This window comes from Dipodomys merriami, unplaced genomic scaffold (assembly GCF_024711535.1).
Source record: "Dipodomys merriami isolate MVZ:Mamm:240054 unplaced genomic scaffold, mDipMer1.0.p SCAF_24, whole genome shotgun sequence".
Taxonomy (NCBI): domain Eukaryota; kingdom Metazoa; phylum Chordata; class Mammalia; order Rodentia; family Heteromyidae; genus Dipodomys; species Dipodomys merriami.
Window position 1 is genome coordinate 22,492,278 of NW_027203826.1, and position 15,712 is coordinate 22,507,989.

Here is a 15,712-nt window from a genome sequence, read left to right on the forward strand (position 1 = left end):
AAATGCATGGAGTTCGTTTTGCTGAAAGTTATTGTGATTATTACTATTTGTTGTTACAAAGTCTCTTTTCTGAAACCATTTATTGAGTAATTGGCATAAACCCGGTGCTGTACTGGATATGATTATCTCATTTAATCCTCAACTCAACACTTTGAGGCATGAGTGTCATCATCCATTTAAAAGGAGATGGAGAATCCAAGTCAGGTAACGTGCCAGGAGTTCCTCAGTTGGTGAAGGAAGAATGCACCCTAGCCGGACTCTCTTGAAAGTCCTTCATCTTAACTTGTGCTGTGAATCTTTCATTTCTTCCCTCCCCACCCTGCATATTCAAAAGGAAAGCTCTTCTCTCTATAGCTCACCGAGTGGACAACCAGAGTTCAGGGAAAAGAAGGCATAAAGATTATGATCACAATGCAAAAACCACTACGTGGTGGTTGATTTTCAGTTTTGAAAATTAGCTCACTGACTTGTATGTCTTCTACATATTAATTCAACAAGTCACTAAATCAGCTTTATCAGGTAGAATTTATTATCATCCAGTTTTATAGATAAGAAAGTGAAACAGAGAGAGAAATCTTCTCTGCATCATGCATTTATTAAGTATCTGGTCCAAACCAGGCAGTTTCTCCCTGAATGCTGCGTGGGTTATGTATGGATAAGGTTGGTTGTACCAGCACAGGATTGGATTTAGATGACACGCCAAGCACTCAGGAGGAGCCTAATTAATGCTTACTTTCAAGGAAAATGATGAGTAGGGCCGAAATTCTTTAAAATAAACCACCTAAGTGACACTGTGAAATCTCCTATGAGAGAGAATATTTTAAAGGAAAGAATTGAAATCACTTTCCTCTCATGACTGGTTAATATATCTGTATTGAAAAAGAGAGATTGCACAGACAAAAATACACAAGGAGTGGGCGTATCGGTATCATTTGCAGAGGAATGATCTGTCATGTGCAAATGAATGCAAGAGGAGCAAGGTATACATGAGTTAAAGACAGTGAAGACCAAGACAACTGCAACTTACTTCTTGACTTGACTCTCTGCACTTTCCAACACATAGTAGCCAGGTTTGCATTCATATTTGCAGATGGTACCCACATCCTGGTTGTCCCTGAGACAGCGAGGCAGAAGCAAGTTGGCATTTGGTATCACGGGGGGAGCATCGCATTCCAATTTGCAGTAGACTTCAGGGAGAGACCAGAGCCCATCTTCAAGACAGGTCAGCCATGGATTCAGTCCTGATTGCAGAAAAGAGAAGCATAGGGTACTCAGAACAGAGAGTTCAGCAGAAAAAATAAAAATCATTGATACATATTGATACATTGACATTCTTCCAATCATCACATTGTTCTTGGTTGAACAGTGTCTCTAAAGTCTTGCATCAAATGTTCATCCTATGTGTTATTAGCTGTGTGAGCCAATGGGATCTCCTGTGCAGAAGTCATATAAGTATTTTTTTGGCTTGAATGAAAGAATGCTTAGAACCAAAAATTGTTATCTTCTTTGCTCCCTCTCACAAATGATAAAAATATTTTTGTGACAGTAACCATAGATAATAATAAAACAGTAGCAGATAACACTTATATAGTGTTATTGTATTGCAGCCACTGTGTCTGTATTAACTTGCACAGATCTCAAGTAAAAATCATATAAACTGGATTCAGTCATTATTCCTTGTTGTATAAAAAATGAAATTAGAGTTTGGTAACCTGCCTAAGCACTTAAAGGGTAGAGTTAGGGTTAAGTCAGGCAGCTTAACCATCAGAGGCCTCAGTTTCTCCAAGTACAAACGATGGACTATTCACAATAGCCTAAGCCAGCCCACTCCAGATCCACTAAATCAGAATGTCTCAGAGTAAGACTTGGGAACTTGCATGGGTAACACATAATTGTTAGACACATCCAAATCTGAGAGGCTTGGTGAGGAAAAGAGCAAGGTATAGGAGCCAGTGAAAGCAGAATCCACCCCATCTCTAGTAGCAGTGCGGCCAGAGGCAAGTTATATAATCGCAACAAATCACATCTAACCCATCGAATGATTACACATATTTAATTTTAAAACAAACATGGTGCCATATACCATGGTTATGCATATATAAGGACAATTGAGTTTCCTCCAGGACAGTCACCTTGAGCTTTCTAGGTGATCAAGGACAAAGAATGGTTTGTCTTTTGGGGCTTTCCTGGTTATCAGGAGAATGCATAACAGGAGAGCAGGTAGAAACCGTGTAGAGATAAAGAAAGAGTGAGCCTCTTCTCCCCCAGAGGCCAAGGAGAACCTGCATCCTCCCAGCTGGTCAGACAATACCTCGGAGCTTGGCTGGTGGGATACAGGAGATGGAACAGCGTTTCAGAAATTCAGTGCCTTCGGAGCAGGAGAAGTTTGCAAAGTTCACCAAGGATGAGTCAGGGATGCCACAGTCCAGGGGAACGCAGCTCACATTCTGGTCCCAGTGCCCGGAGAAACAGGTGAGCACAATCTCCTAGAAATGACAGAGAATTCATTTCTTTCAGGTTATCAGAATAATTATCAGGCTTTGCTAGGGAAATGCTCCACCACTGAGCCATATCCAAAACATAATTTTCAGGTCTCTGAAGGGTCCCGACGATCATTTGCACCCAAATTTAATATAGATAAAACAATCATGCCTCTGTCTCTTCTTAGGCCTCGCAGTTCTACTTCAGCAGCTCACAACACTTGGGTACGATGCTGATGAAAGGAGCTTGTCTAAGCAAGAGAATCACTAAATGGCAGTGCTGTGCTCAGATACCTCTGCTGGCTGCCATGCACTTGCTCCTTTCCCCCTCTTCTACACCCAAAGACATTAGCTCCTGCAGGCTTTATGCTTCTGCCTTGTATTTGGTTTTGTCCTAGGACTCTGTGGAAGGAACCTGGAGATGGGGGTGGAAATGGGAGACTTGAGTGCTTATTCTTCCTGCTTTCTCTGGAGGAAGTGTCGGCACCTTGGGTCATCCTTGGCTATCTTTCCATTCAGCTGATGTTATTTCTCCTCATGGCCTCTGCGGCTCCTCACTGACTGTTCAGGACTAAGGGTGACAGCTGAGCCCTTTACTCCCTGGCTACTGTATATCTCCTGTGATCCTTCTTAAACCTTTAGGAGTAGTCTTTTTATTAAAATTTCTCAAATTGCCTGCTTTGTCACTCATGTCCTGCCATACCTTATTATAAGCCAATGAATAATTCTGAGAGAAGGACATAGTATCTAAGAACAGCTGAACTTAGAAGGTACCCAAAGTGGTTAAGTGGGAGTGAGTCCAACTATGTCCAGGGCCTGCCATTTTAGTCAGGCAGCCCTAGAATACAATCATTAATTAAATAAAGAGATTATTTATTGGGTAGCTAGAAGTGGAAGGTGTTAAGAAAGATAAAACTTCAGGAGCTAAAAATCAACCAGGAGAGTAAATCTCATGCTGAAGAAGTAGCTAAGAATATGTCTAAAGATGTCAAAACTTGGAAAGAGAGAGAAAAGGAGAAAAGGCAGAAAGGAAATAAATAAAATAATGCAGATGCAATTTTCTTTGTCACAATAGCTCAATAGGTATGTCTATATGACCATATAAAACGATGGTAATCAAAATGAATTCTAAGATAGGGAAACAAGAGGTATTTTTGTTTTAGTTTTGTTTTTCTAATGTGCTGTGTGAAGTTATTTCTGTTTTCCTTCATTTATTTTGGTACCCTGTGTCTTGTATATATGTTTATCTGATTTGGAGAAGAGAAGGAGATTAACAAAATGGTGAGATAAAGGACAAAGCGTGAACCAATGCAACAGGGATATTCACAAGATACTATGTTGGAAATGAACTTTATAACTTAGGGAGGAGGAGAGTCAAGGGAGAGAGGGAGAGTGGGAGAAAACGAGGGAGAGGTTAGCAATGATCAACAGAAATGTACTTATTGCCTTACTTATATAACTGCAACCCCTCTGCAAAACACCTTTACCATAAATTTTAGAAAGGAAAATATAACTACATGAAGTCAAGCCACATGCTATGATCCTCCAGCTCTGGAGGAGGACGGTCACTCTTGGGCTGAGGAGAATATTTAGGGGAGTTTCACTAAAGGAGAAACAAAGGGACAGAAGAAGTATATGGAATGGAGATGAAAATGAACAGGTCCTAGAAGCCAGAAGTTCTCTGTTCCTTTGGGAAACGTACAACAGTCACTCCAGAAGCTGGGTTAAAGGTCAAAAGTGGAAAGGGAGTATCTGCGGCTGAGACAGCTATCCTGTCAGAAGGCAACAGTGGCACAAACGCTAAACGCCCAGTGACTGCCCAAGGCACCTGTCACCCCCGACACCAACTCCTGGCAAGCTCTTCCCCACTGCTTCCCAGTGTGTCTCTGTTGTCTGCCAGAAGGACAAGCCAGACACATTTTTCTATTTAGCTTCAGTTCTTGTGTCAACAAAAAGCAAATGTCCCTACTGTCTTGTGATCACCAGTCAGGGTTGTATAATTTCCTTAATGGGGCCAGATTTGGATGCGAGCAGCTGGTCAGCTGCAGAGCTGTGTTGCTTGACTGTATCACATGGCTGGCAGATAGTGACTGTCCATCTCTCTCCTTCCAACAGGGCTCTGACCCCGGTACGTTTATCACATTCAGGAAACCTGGCTCTGCCCACAACAAGCCAGGAATCACTTAAAGATCATCACCAAATCCTGCATAGATTGCCTGGGTATTCTCCTGACTTTGTTAGGAATTGTCCTTTGATCTTAATTGGAAGGCATTGCCAACATTGCCTCTTCTTGGTTCTCCATAACCTACCACATATATTAATTCTGTCCCTATATTTTTTCACTCTTTTTAAAATATCTTCTACTTTGTTTTTAGTGTGTACATACCTTTGTTGGAGTTGCAAAACAGGTGATAGATGTTCTTTCTTTTCAAGTAAAGTATACCACATAAAGGAATTGACCCCTCAAGATAATTAAAATTGATTCAGTCTAGACAAGTCTTAAACCTTCTGAAATGTGAGTAGCCCTTTAAATTCTGACCATCTCTAAGCATATGAAATTCTTTCACAGGCTTACCACCTGTTAAGCAATCAATTGCACAAGATAAAAAATTTCAATTATACAAACCATTGACATCTGACCAATAATCATGAGTTCACTCTTTTCTAATGTTAATATACATCTTTTAATTTTCTACTTAAATACCACTAATCTGCCTGATTATGTATGTCTCATTATATTCTCACTTTTTCTAAAAGTTCTGTCCATGTTTAAAACTCCTCTCTAAAAGAATGACAGAAAACAAAGCCCTTAAAGCTGGGAATATATGTTCACGCTTATAATAATGGAGACCCAACAGCAGCTAGTGAGTGACATTTTTCTAAGAGCTTTAAAACAATTGCCCATTAGTCATTATAGTAAGTCAATGAGTTAAATCCTTAATGTCCTGATTATTTTACAAATGTGGAAATAAGCTTAAAGAGATTATAGCTTCTTTTGTTTGCTTTAAAAAAATATTTTCTTGTAAAGAGGCTGTACGGAGAGGTTACAGTTACATCAGTAAGGTAATGAGTACATTTCTTGTCAGGATAGGGGGAGAAAAGCAAAGGAGAGGGTAACAATGCTTGCTTTTTTTAAAGTACATACCTAATACATGGGGGAACCAAAATTTCATCCAAATTGCTTTCCTAAGTAATGCTCATAACTAACATATTCTAACTACCTCCACCATACCTTGAGATCTTGAAAATGGTACAGTAGATATTTGGAATAATGGGGCTTGTAGAAATCAGGAAAATTCAACCAAAACTAGCATCTTGATAGAATCTCTGCCTCTGTGACATCTTAATGCTTTTAGAGAGAAATTAGTCTGTATTTCTCTATTTTGGCAAAAGAGAAGACAGAGGTCAGGAATGGACAATGAACCCCAGACAAGTTAGTTGCAACTGTTGTTCCTAGAAATAATGCACATGTCTATGTTTTGCATTTTTACCTTGAAGGAAAAGAAAGGGAGACATATAATTTCTGACTGGAAAATAAAAACAAAGGAGAGTGGAATGAGCATGGCTATGTATTGCCCTCCTAGAGGGTAAATTTACATCCTGGTTAATCAGATTCACACATGCTGTTAGATACCTTACATTTCTATTAAGCCATACTCCTCTTTGCTTGTTAGGGCAAAAAATTAAAACACCCTCTCCTCATTAGTCTAGCCAGGGAGAAGTGCATGAGTTTCTGGAAAACCTGGCCCTGCTACTCAGAGGATTCCAACTCACCTGCATAGGCCTGAGCTGCTGCCCCCTGCTGGTCTGTAGGACAAACCCCTTTTGACAGGTAATAGCACACTCCAGCTGACCAGGGCTGCTAGAAGAACAGTTCACCTTTTCTGTGTTCTCAAACAGCATGGGTGCACAGCTGCGCTGGTCCCCACAAAGCCAATGGGCACAGCTAGAATGACAGAAACACAACATCGCAGGACTGGGTGAGACTCAATGCGCAGCAGCAAGGATTTCAGTGGTTCCTGTGAGAAATGCCTCTAGCAATTTACTCTGAACAACTTAGTCTTCAAAACTCCATTGAGCTTGTCGTTTTCTCCTGTATTACTTGGAACTATGAGGCATCATATAAATGATATCAATTAACAAGTAAGAATTCACCAACTTATCATGGCTCTTCCAGGAAAGTCAAATAGTGATGGGATGAAGGAAAAGAAAGGTTCCCAAGAGTACTGGGTGATCTCGATTAAGGGAAGATATTCAAATATTGGTTGGTTCCCAAACAATCAGAATAGATGCAGAACGAGCTAAGGAGTGGATCTTGGAGACCCTTTGTTGTGTCAACATCAACCTTTTGGATGCTTGATAACAGGACTGCCCCAGGGGTCCTACAACAAAGGCCTGGGTATATGAAATGACCAAAGTCAATAACAGCTGTTGACTGATTCATCTGAAAATATTTTACCTTCTTGTACAGTCATAGTAGTACACACCATTAACGACCAGTATAAGCCACTCACCGCCTGTGCTAAGTGGAAAATCTCACATATTGAATCCCCATCACACGTTTGTCAACGTGCTAGGTACTTTGAGAGACATTCCCTCAGCAGAAAGCTATTTCCTGGATCATTAGGGCCAACCTTCAGGAAAAGGAGAGATAGATAAACTCCCCAGACTTCAAGGAAGCTCAGTCTGAACTACAAGAGCAGTAAGAATGCAGTAGAGCAAGAAGAGTACAACACTCCTTCTATGGCCAAACCAGAGACTGGAAATCAGCATAAAGAGAATGGCTTTGAATCCTGGTTCTACTAGATACTGGAGGGAGTCACTCATTCCCATGAAATGAGATAATTAGAGTAATATCTTATAAGGTTGATTCATTTCCATGTTAGTTAGTTTTCTCTGCTACTCTACTGTCAATACCTCCCAGTTGTCAGTTGGAGGTTAGCTCTTTTTAGTTTTCTGATCCCTCTTTGCCTTTGTTGGCTTTATTTATTAAAAAGGCCTTCTTTTTCAAGAAGTCTCTCCAGCTCTCTTCCCTCAGTGAAGTTACAAAAAAAAAAAAACAACCCTGCTTTCTAAGATCTCTTTTACTTTCTGTTGTATATGTTATTTTATTGTTCTTAAATTAACTTATTTTCTTTCTTTTTCTTTTATTTTTGTCAGTCCTGGTGCTTGAACTCTGGGCCTGGGAGCTGTGCCTCAGCTCTTCAGCTCAAGGCGAGCGCTCTACCACTTGAGCTACAGCACTACTTCCGGTTTTCTGGTGGTTTATTGGAGATAGGAGTCTCACGGTCTCTCCTGCCCGGGCTGGCTTTGAACCACGATCCTCAGATCTCAGCCTCCTGAGTAGCTAGGATTACACGCGTGAGCCACCAGCGCCCGGCTTAACTTATTTTCTTAACCCACAAGAAAATTTATATCTGAATGTCTTCCAATCTCCTAACTGGAGCATAAACTTTTGGAAGACAAATATTTCCTCTTACCCATCTCTATATTCACCACACACCTTGCCGTAGTAGATATAAGAAATGTTTACTGGTTAAATTTGTTTGTACTGTAGTATAGATAACAAGTAAGCTCCTGGCTATCAAAATGGAAAATTTGCTAAATTATATTTATTTCAGATAAGGATCTGAAATAAGAAAATTATCTAATAATGCTTTACTTATACATTCATTAATAAACATTTAGTAAGCACTTCATTGTTTTCAAGGTATTGATCGCAGCACTAGTGATATAATAAGGATGCTGCTCTGAGAGAACTCACAGTCTAGTGAAGGACATTAACAAGGTGTTTTCCTGTTTTGTGTGTCATTGCCACTGGTCCTAACTATCAATCAAAGTGATAACCACTTGTCATCAATAATGTGTTGTTTGCTTCTAGATTGTATTAGTCAGCGATTTTATCAATAAGCTGGGCAATAATTTAAGAAAGTGGAAAGTAAAATGTCATTGCATATGCACATAGTGGCTTAGATAATTGAAAGTTGATTAAAATGCAGCATTTCCCAAAGGGCAGATTTGATCTGACTGTGATTAATTTGCTGTCCCTGACCTTAAACTTTTTGGATTTAAACCATATTCCAGGGACATTCTCATTTCCTTTACACATACTTGATAGAGGATGTAGGCATTGGAGGTAAATGATATGAGGGAACACATTTTACTCCTTTGTATTCTAGCTTTTCCTTGTGATGGTACAGTATCAATTATCAACCTGATGAAGGGAGAAATATATGAGTGGAGGGAGGGATGGCTCTTAATGAATCAGCATTGTTCCCCAAATCTAATGCTGATTATTGGGTATAAAATATGGAGTGTAAGTCTCCAGGGATGTGAAGAACTCTGAACTCCACAGATGCTATGGACTACTGTGCCCCAAATACAGTATCTTCCTCATTGAGTTGAACAGGAAGCATTGGAAAACCCAGCCATTAACACGCTGCTTCATATCAACTGATTGCCAAGAAATTCAGGCAAAAGAGGGTGTGCTGTTTTTAGTGACATCATGTAGTTAATCCTCATGGTTACTGAGCACAAACACATGCTGTGACAAGACAGAAAGCAAACACTGTGCATGAGCCTTCTCCTATGGAGGAGATGCTGAGCTGTACTGAAGGCTGCTGCTCTGATCTCTGATCACTCCAACAGTTGGAGGAGTCTATCAACATTAGCAGCAGAGAAGAAAGAGCAAGACAGAAGCACACAGGAGGGAAAAGTGGCATGAAATATGACTAAGGCCAGAGAGAAACAGAGAGTGAGAAAGAGAGAGGGGAACCAAAGTCCTAGTTATGAAGTGAGAAATGGTTTTAGGGCAGTGGCTACAAATTCTTTCACTAGCTTATATTTCCATTTGCTTCCTTTTTGAAGGAATTTGTTTTATGAGGACGGTGTTTGTCAGGTCGTTAGTTTCTGATGGCATCTGGTACCAATTGTAGACTTCTCTCCCTTGTACCCCAACACTACAAAGCACTACAATGGCTGCTTCTAGAGTGAGTGTACTGTGTTCTCTTATCCCTTCCTCCCATTACTCTTGCTCTTAATCCTATGCAAGTTCTCATAGCATAAAGATGATGTTAGCAGTACAAATAATTCATCTCAAATTTTCTCTAAGAATTTATCCCTATGCTCTTTTTTCCATAAAGCTAATGAAAGTGACAGAAATGACACCCAGAGATGTAGGAAGTTAGGTGTTTATCTTAGTTAGACATACGAGGAAACTAAAGTCATCTGGAAACTAGCTAGAGGACCACACAGCAAGCCAGAGAAAAATCCTCAGACTGGATCTCAGTTCCTCCCATTTCCAGACCCAGCTCAGGCCCAGCTCTAGGTTGCCTTTCTGCTGCTTTCTGTCCAGCTCAGAAGCAAGTAATATCAGCCAAGTAAACCAAGGATCTCTTAGAGGACAGGCAGGCAGGCAGGAGCAGGGGATATTTATTCACTCTTCTTAATTTTGAGCAGCTTTCTTTTTAAACGGTAGCAATTCAAGGTAGAAATATTTGTTTAGCTGTGGCTACCTGCAAAATGCCCTGATAAATATGCTTCTTTCTTTCTTTTGCACCCCCCTTCCCCCACTTCATCACATTATGTTCTCAGGTAGGGATAGAATAGACCCAATCAAGCTGGGCGCCGGTGTCTCCTGCCTGTCATCCTAGCTACTCAGGAGGCTGAGATCTGAGAATCGCTGTTCAAAGCCAGCCCAGGCAGCAAAGTCCATGAGACAATAGTCTCCAATAAAACAAACCACCAGAAAGCTGGAAGTGTCACTGTTGCTCAAGTGGTAGAGTGTTAGTCTTGAACTAAAGGGCTGAGGGACAGTACCCAGACCCAGGCCCTGTATTCAAGCCCCATGACCAACAAAAAAAAAATATTCCCAATTAGATGTGATTCATAGATATTTCCATCTTAACAAGTGACAGAGTTTCAAGCCAAAAGGTTGAATTTATGATTGAGTTTTAAGTCAGTAGGTCCTTTGGAATCACAAATAGAAAAGGGTACCTACCATCATTCTAGCTTTACTATTTCTCTTTGAACCCTCTACCATCTTTCTTCTGGTCCCTACTGAAAAGTCATTGGAATATTATTTTGTTGTTGGTGGTGGTGGTCACAGAGCTTGAACTCGGGGCCTGGATGCTATCCCTGAGCTTATTTCCCTCAAGGCTAGTGCTCTATCATTTTGACCCACAGTGCCACCTCTGGTTTTCTGGTGGTTAATTGGAAATTAGAACCTTATGGACTTTCCTGTTCAAGCTATCTGCTATCTGATAGCTCCTTAGATCTCAGGCTCCGGAGTAACAAAAGATTACAGGTATAAGCCATAGTGCTCAATGGGATGTTTGTTGTTAATTGTTTTCTGTTTTGGATTTTCCTTAAAGGGCACTCAAGTGCAGAATTGCTATATAACATGTATTTTAACCTCCTCTAAAGTGAAGTTGTTTCTGGGTTCCCATCCTCATTATGTCTTAACAATATCTTACAATAAATGATCATGTGTGATTTCTCCTTGGCTGTTTGGGCATGCAAATGATGCTCGGATCTGAGAAACTTCCACTTCTGATGGCATAGTTCCATCAGTGAGGCCTGCAGTCTTCACCATCACTATATGAGACACAATAGCAAGGCCTTATTCTCAGCTTAAACCCTAATACTGCAGAACAACAACAAAGACAACTCTATATTGAAAGGAATCAATAGCTTTGTCTAAAGATATCTTACAGTCAGACTCTCAAGTATTCCTAGGGTTTCTATGGCAAGTGAAGAGGAGGTTAAGGCTGACACCTGAAGACAAATATTCTCTATAGACAGACTGGCAAATTCACTCACATACTCTTAAGCTGACTCCCACAGGAAGCCAAACCAAACATATGATATTAGTTTTCCAGTCCTTGAGGCCACTGTGGGGATGTTGGCATCACTTATTGCCCAGGTCCACATTTGAGAAGCTGGGTAGCTCCTGTAAAAATGAGGGAAATCCAGGCTGTTTTCCTTACAGCTGCCCTGCAGCTTTGGACCAAGTTACCTCTGAGACTCTGGCCACCTTGGAAGACCTCAGAAGGCTAGGTCAGTATTCCAGACTCAGTCAGTCAAAACTGAAATTCCTGATTCTCTCATATAAGGTTTGAGAAAAGTTTATGGGCTAGAAACCCCATTTCCTACTGTGAAAATGGGAGTAGGGAGACATTTAACAATGGAAGACTGCTAAAACTGAAATGGAGTTGAAAGATAATGTAACCCACATTTCCTCACTTTGGAAAATAAAGAGTCCCAAATTAATAATGGGGTATTCCAACTCTTCCTATAGCATTGAGACTGTAACATAACAACAAAGAAGATTTATTAATCTTGGGCCCAAATTCAAAAGCAGGATTACAACAGCTCACACATTTTTCTAAAGTCAATAACCCACCCTTTCCAGGGTGTCCAGACATGTCTGACACAACTTCATTTTGTTTTTTTCTAAACTCTAGGTTAGTGAGAAAGAAACTCCCTGGCTTGCATCTCTACCACACCTTTCAAGAAATAGCCTTGTATGAGGAAGAGAGCAGTAGAACAAGACCATGTGACATTGGTTCTGGTCTTGGCTTGCTCCTACTGACCTCTATGACCTTGGGCAAGTCTCTCAATCATTCTGGCCCTCCATCTGCAAATTTGCAAAATGACAGGGCTAAACTAGGTTCAATCAAAAAATCCTTTCCAGCTTTAACATGGTATTTAATTTCACAGATGAAGTGATGGTGGTATTGGTGTGGGAGCACAGAAAGCCCTTGAACAGACAGGATGTGGCAGGGAATGCAGATCCTCTTAGAATCTTTCTTGCCCAATATAAATCCTTTACTTAATGTCTCAATTTTTCAATTGTTTTGCTGAACAAAATACTGCATTGCCTTTATCTAAAAACTACCACCATTGACTAAATAGCAAACCCAGTGGTTTCTCTAGAACAGCTCTGTTATGGCTAAATAATAAAAAATGGGGATCAGATTTCTCTCCATTTTGGTGATTCCTATTAATAGAATAGGGAGTGGGTTCAGAAGGAATGCATGCTCTGGATTTGGCAACAGAGGAGATGTACAGAGTGCAGAATGGACTGGAAGAGACTGAGTGCTCATTAATCTTCCCACTACTAACTGCAAAACCAAATGTAATAATAATAGCATTCATTCTCAGAGAATTTTGCTACTTTTCAAAACCAGTCTAAGCAGTCTCCACTTTGGCTCTCCATCTCCACAAGTTTCATTTCTGCTTTGTAGAACAGGAGCCAGATTACATGTTAAATACATTGCTAACCAGCTTCTTGGGCAAATCAATGATGGTACTTTGAAGGATCAAATCAATTAGGACAGAAAAATTGATTCAATTTGTTCTCTCCAAGATTTGATTCTCGTTTGAAGAAGACAGGATCTCTGCAATCATTCAGATTATTCCTTTATGATGCAGAGAAATGACAGATGCTTGCACCCAGCACACCCTCCTTCTATTCCTGTCACCCACCCCCAGTAATTTGGAGGTTGTCCCTGATCATTTAAGCCTCGGCACACAGTTGGATTTTCACCATAGCTCTGTTGGGGCATGTCTTTCTCTCCCTAGAATGTGACCTATTTGAAAGTTCAAGACTGGACATTGGTGGCCCAGTCCTGGGTAATTCACTTTGCTCATTTCTAATTCTGGGCATAGGTTATTATCATTTGTTTTTTTCTTTAACCATGCCTGGCAGTAATACCACAAGTACCATCCAAGGGTCCTTTTAAAGAGAAACAGATTTACATCAAACAGCCCAAAGTGCTCCCTTTCAAAAGCCATGCCTCACTAAGTTTCAAAATTCAAAATTTTCATGTCAATTAAAAAAGCTGCGGAATACCAGAGAAAGAAGCAATGTAATTCAGTTACTGGCTTAACCTGCAGAGCTTAGGCTTCCTAGAACTTGCCCGGAGAAGCAGAATCACCCATTTGAAATGACAGAAAAAAGTCAAGATCTCCATACACATATCCTCTAATTTCCCCAGGCAGTAGCTACCTCCAGAAGGTGTACTTCTTAATATGAAATGACCACTGGAACCCCCAAAGGACTGCGCTGTTGACTCCTTCCCCTGCCTTTGAGTCATCTGTGGGTTCCAATGAAACTATTCATCTGAGAGTGACATTTCCTCTGCCACGGCCACATTCACAGCCTAAGCCTGGGGAACTGTAAAACATGTGGCACTAAGACACAATGCGGATAAAGTTTAACAGGCATAAGCTTCTGACTGTGTTCCTCTTAGAATGGCACCAACAGGAAGGAAGGAAGGCAGGGGAGCTTGAACTATCTGTGGTCTAAACTCTAGCTAGAGGTAAATGGAGATCTTGTGCCAGTATTTTTCATAGCTCTCAAATTTGTATGCAGCAGTGGAACAACAAGGTATGCTAGGTCATTTGAGGAGTCTTTCCTGAATAACTTTCTGGAGCCCCTGACAGAACACCTTGCTGCTTTCATGATCTCCTAAACCCAGAATTTGCCATCACTTGGTTGGCAACAGACTTGGAATATGATTGGCTTCTGTTCTTTTGCTCTTCCTAATACTTTGGGTCTTTTAAACATTAAGAACTACCTTGCTTATAAAGCCCAAAGAAGGAAAAGATAGTACTAAAATCCTGTGGTGAGATTAGATAATGCATCTCAAAGTAATAGGAGAGAGGGATCTGGAATTGGCCTTGCCACCACTCCAATTGCCAGATTTGTTGTCCCTACAGCTATAGTGGAACAAAAAGCAGGCCTGGCCTGAGAGTCGTTCCAACCAGAACTATGGTCAAATCTATCAATAGAGTCTGCCTATTTGACAGGCTGGAAAAAGGACAGAAGTCTATTTTTATTTTCTGTGCTTTCTCCATCTTTACCGTCTTTCATGAGTACAGACCAAACTGACATAGCCAGCCTTCAGCTGGCACTTTTAATTCATATATTTTTGTGTACTATATGCACTTTTCCTATTTTCCTTCCAAACTTCAAGTGCCTAGATTACATTTCAATGGGACCTTGATCTATTTGTGTAAAATGTAAATATCTATAGGAGAAGATAATGGTATATCTAATTGATAAAGACATAAAACATGTTTGCCACTAACACACAGGTACTAATATTTTAAAGAGACTCTTAAAGGTTTATCAAGGCTTTATAAAAATAATTGCTATTGGTAATATCTAAGACGCTGTGGTGACTCACTGGGAAGACATTTGTTTCAAACATATTGCTTTGAAATAATAAATAAATTATTATTCCTTAGGGTCAGATTTTAGCCATGGCTCTTCTTCAGTTGGTGTACCTGTTGCTAACTTTGCCTAAGAACAATGTCAGCTATGTCAATGCTTTAGTTTTAATAAAAGATATGATAAATCAACTTTGCCATATTTCAATAAGCTTCAAGTGAGAAAATGTCCATTAAAAAATTCCCTTATAAGAAAATTCCCTTATATTTCCCTGGGATAAGTCAGTTCAAGAGACTCAAACAGCGCAGTGTGTCTCCTAATGCAGACCTGTTGTTCACTGGACCATTTGTCACTGGGCAGGGGAATAAAATTCCTCTCTAGTTGGTGGAGAACCTTCCCTCTGATTTTATGGGTAAATCATTCTGGGAAAAGAAAGTTGGGCAAGAAACCTAGGGAACAATTGAACAGCTATAATTCTTTCCTTGCTCAAAAGAAACTGGGCAGAAACAAAAACAGATTCAACGTTAATTTGCTAAACTGCTCTGGGGAAGAAGATAATCAAATGAGTAGAAATGTAATACATATTTCATTTCTATAGTGCCTTTCCCAGCAACAAGAAAGAACATTTCCCATCACCCTAGAACACTAAGAAGAAAACTTTTGCTAGAAGGAAAACATGAAGAGCTAAAGAATAAGCAAAAGTTTGAACTTATAGTCCCTAAGTGAAAGACAAGAGCTCTTCCTTCCATGAGGACATCAAAAGGGAGGTAATCTGAAAATGGTGTGTAAAATGAGCAGAAGGAGAGGTCTGGCCAAATACTGGGGTCTGAACCTAGCAGATCAGGAAGGGAAAGAGTTGGCATTTCAAATCTGATCTCCAAATATTCGAAGCACAAAAGCAATTGAGAAAGTAGCAGCCATTATTCCAGGGAATAATGAAGCAAAATGACCGATGACAGAGATGGAAAGATTATTGGTGAGATAGGCCCCCCAACCTGATCACAATAAGGACAGAAAGCTAAGTTAATGACCTGTGTTTTAGCTTGCCCACCCT

At 40.3% G+C, this 15,712-nt stretch overlaps 1 protein-coding gene across 3 annotated transcripts in view; it reads right to left on the bottom strand.

The window, feature by feature from the left end:
• Pappa2 (pappalysin 2) overlaps nt 1–15,712 on the bottom strand; it is a 221,801-nt gene that overhangs the window by 69,648 nt on the left and 136,441 nt on the right. For all 3 annotated transcript variants that reach the window (XM_070034409.1, XM_070034410.1, XM_070034411.1), the window contains 3 exons: nt 6,255–6,426; nt 2,312–2,486; nt 1,028–1,241 (listed from right to left, as the gene is read on the bottom strand). In XM_070034409.1, the coding sequence (XP_069890510.1) occupies nt 1,028–1,241; nt 2,312–2,486; nt 6,255–6,426 (561 nt within the window). The remainder of the gene's footprint in view (nt 1–1,027; nt 1,242–2,311; nt 2,487–6,254; nt 6,427–15,712) is intronic.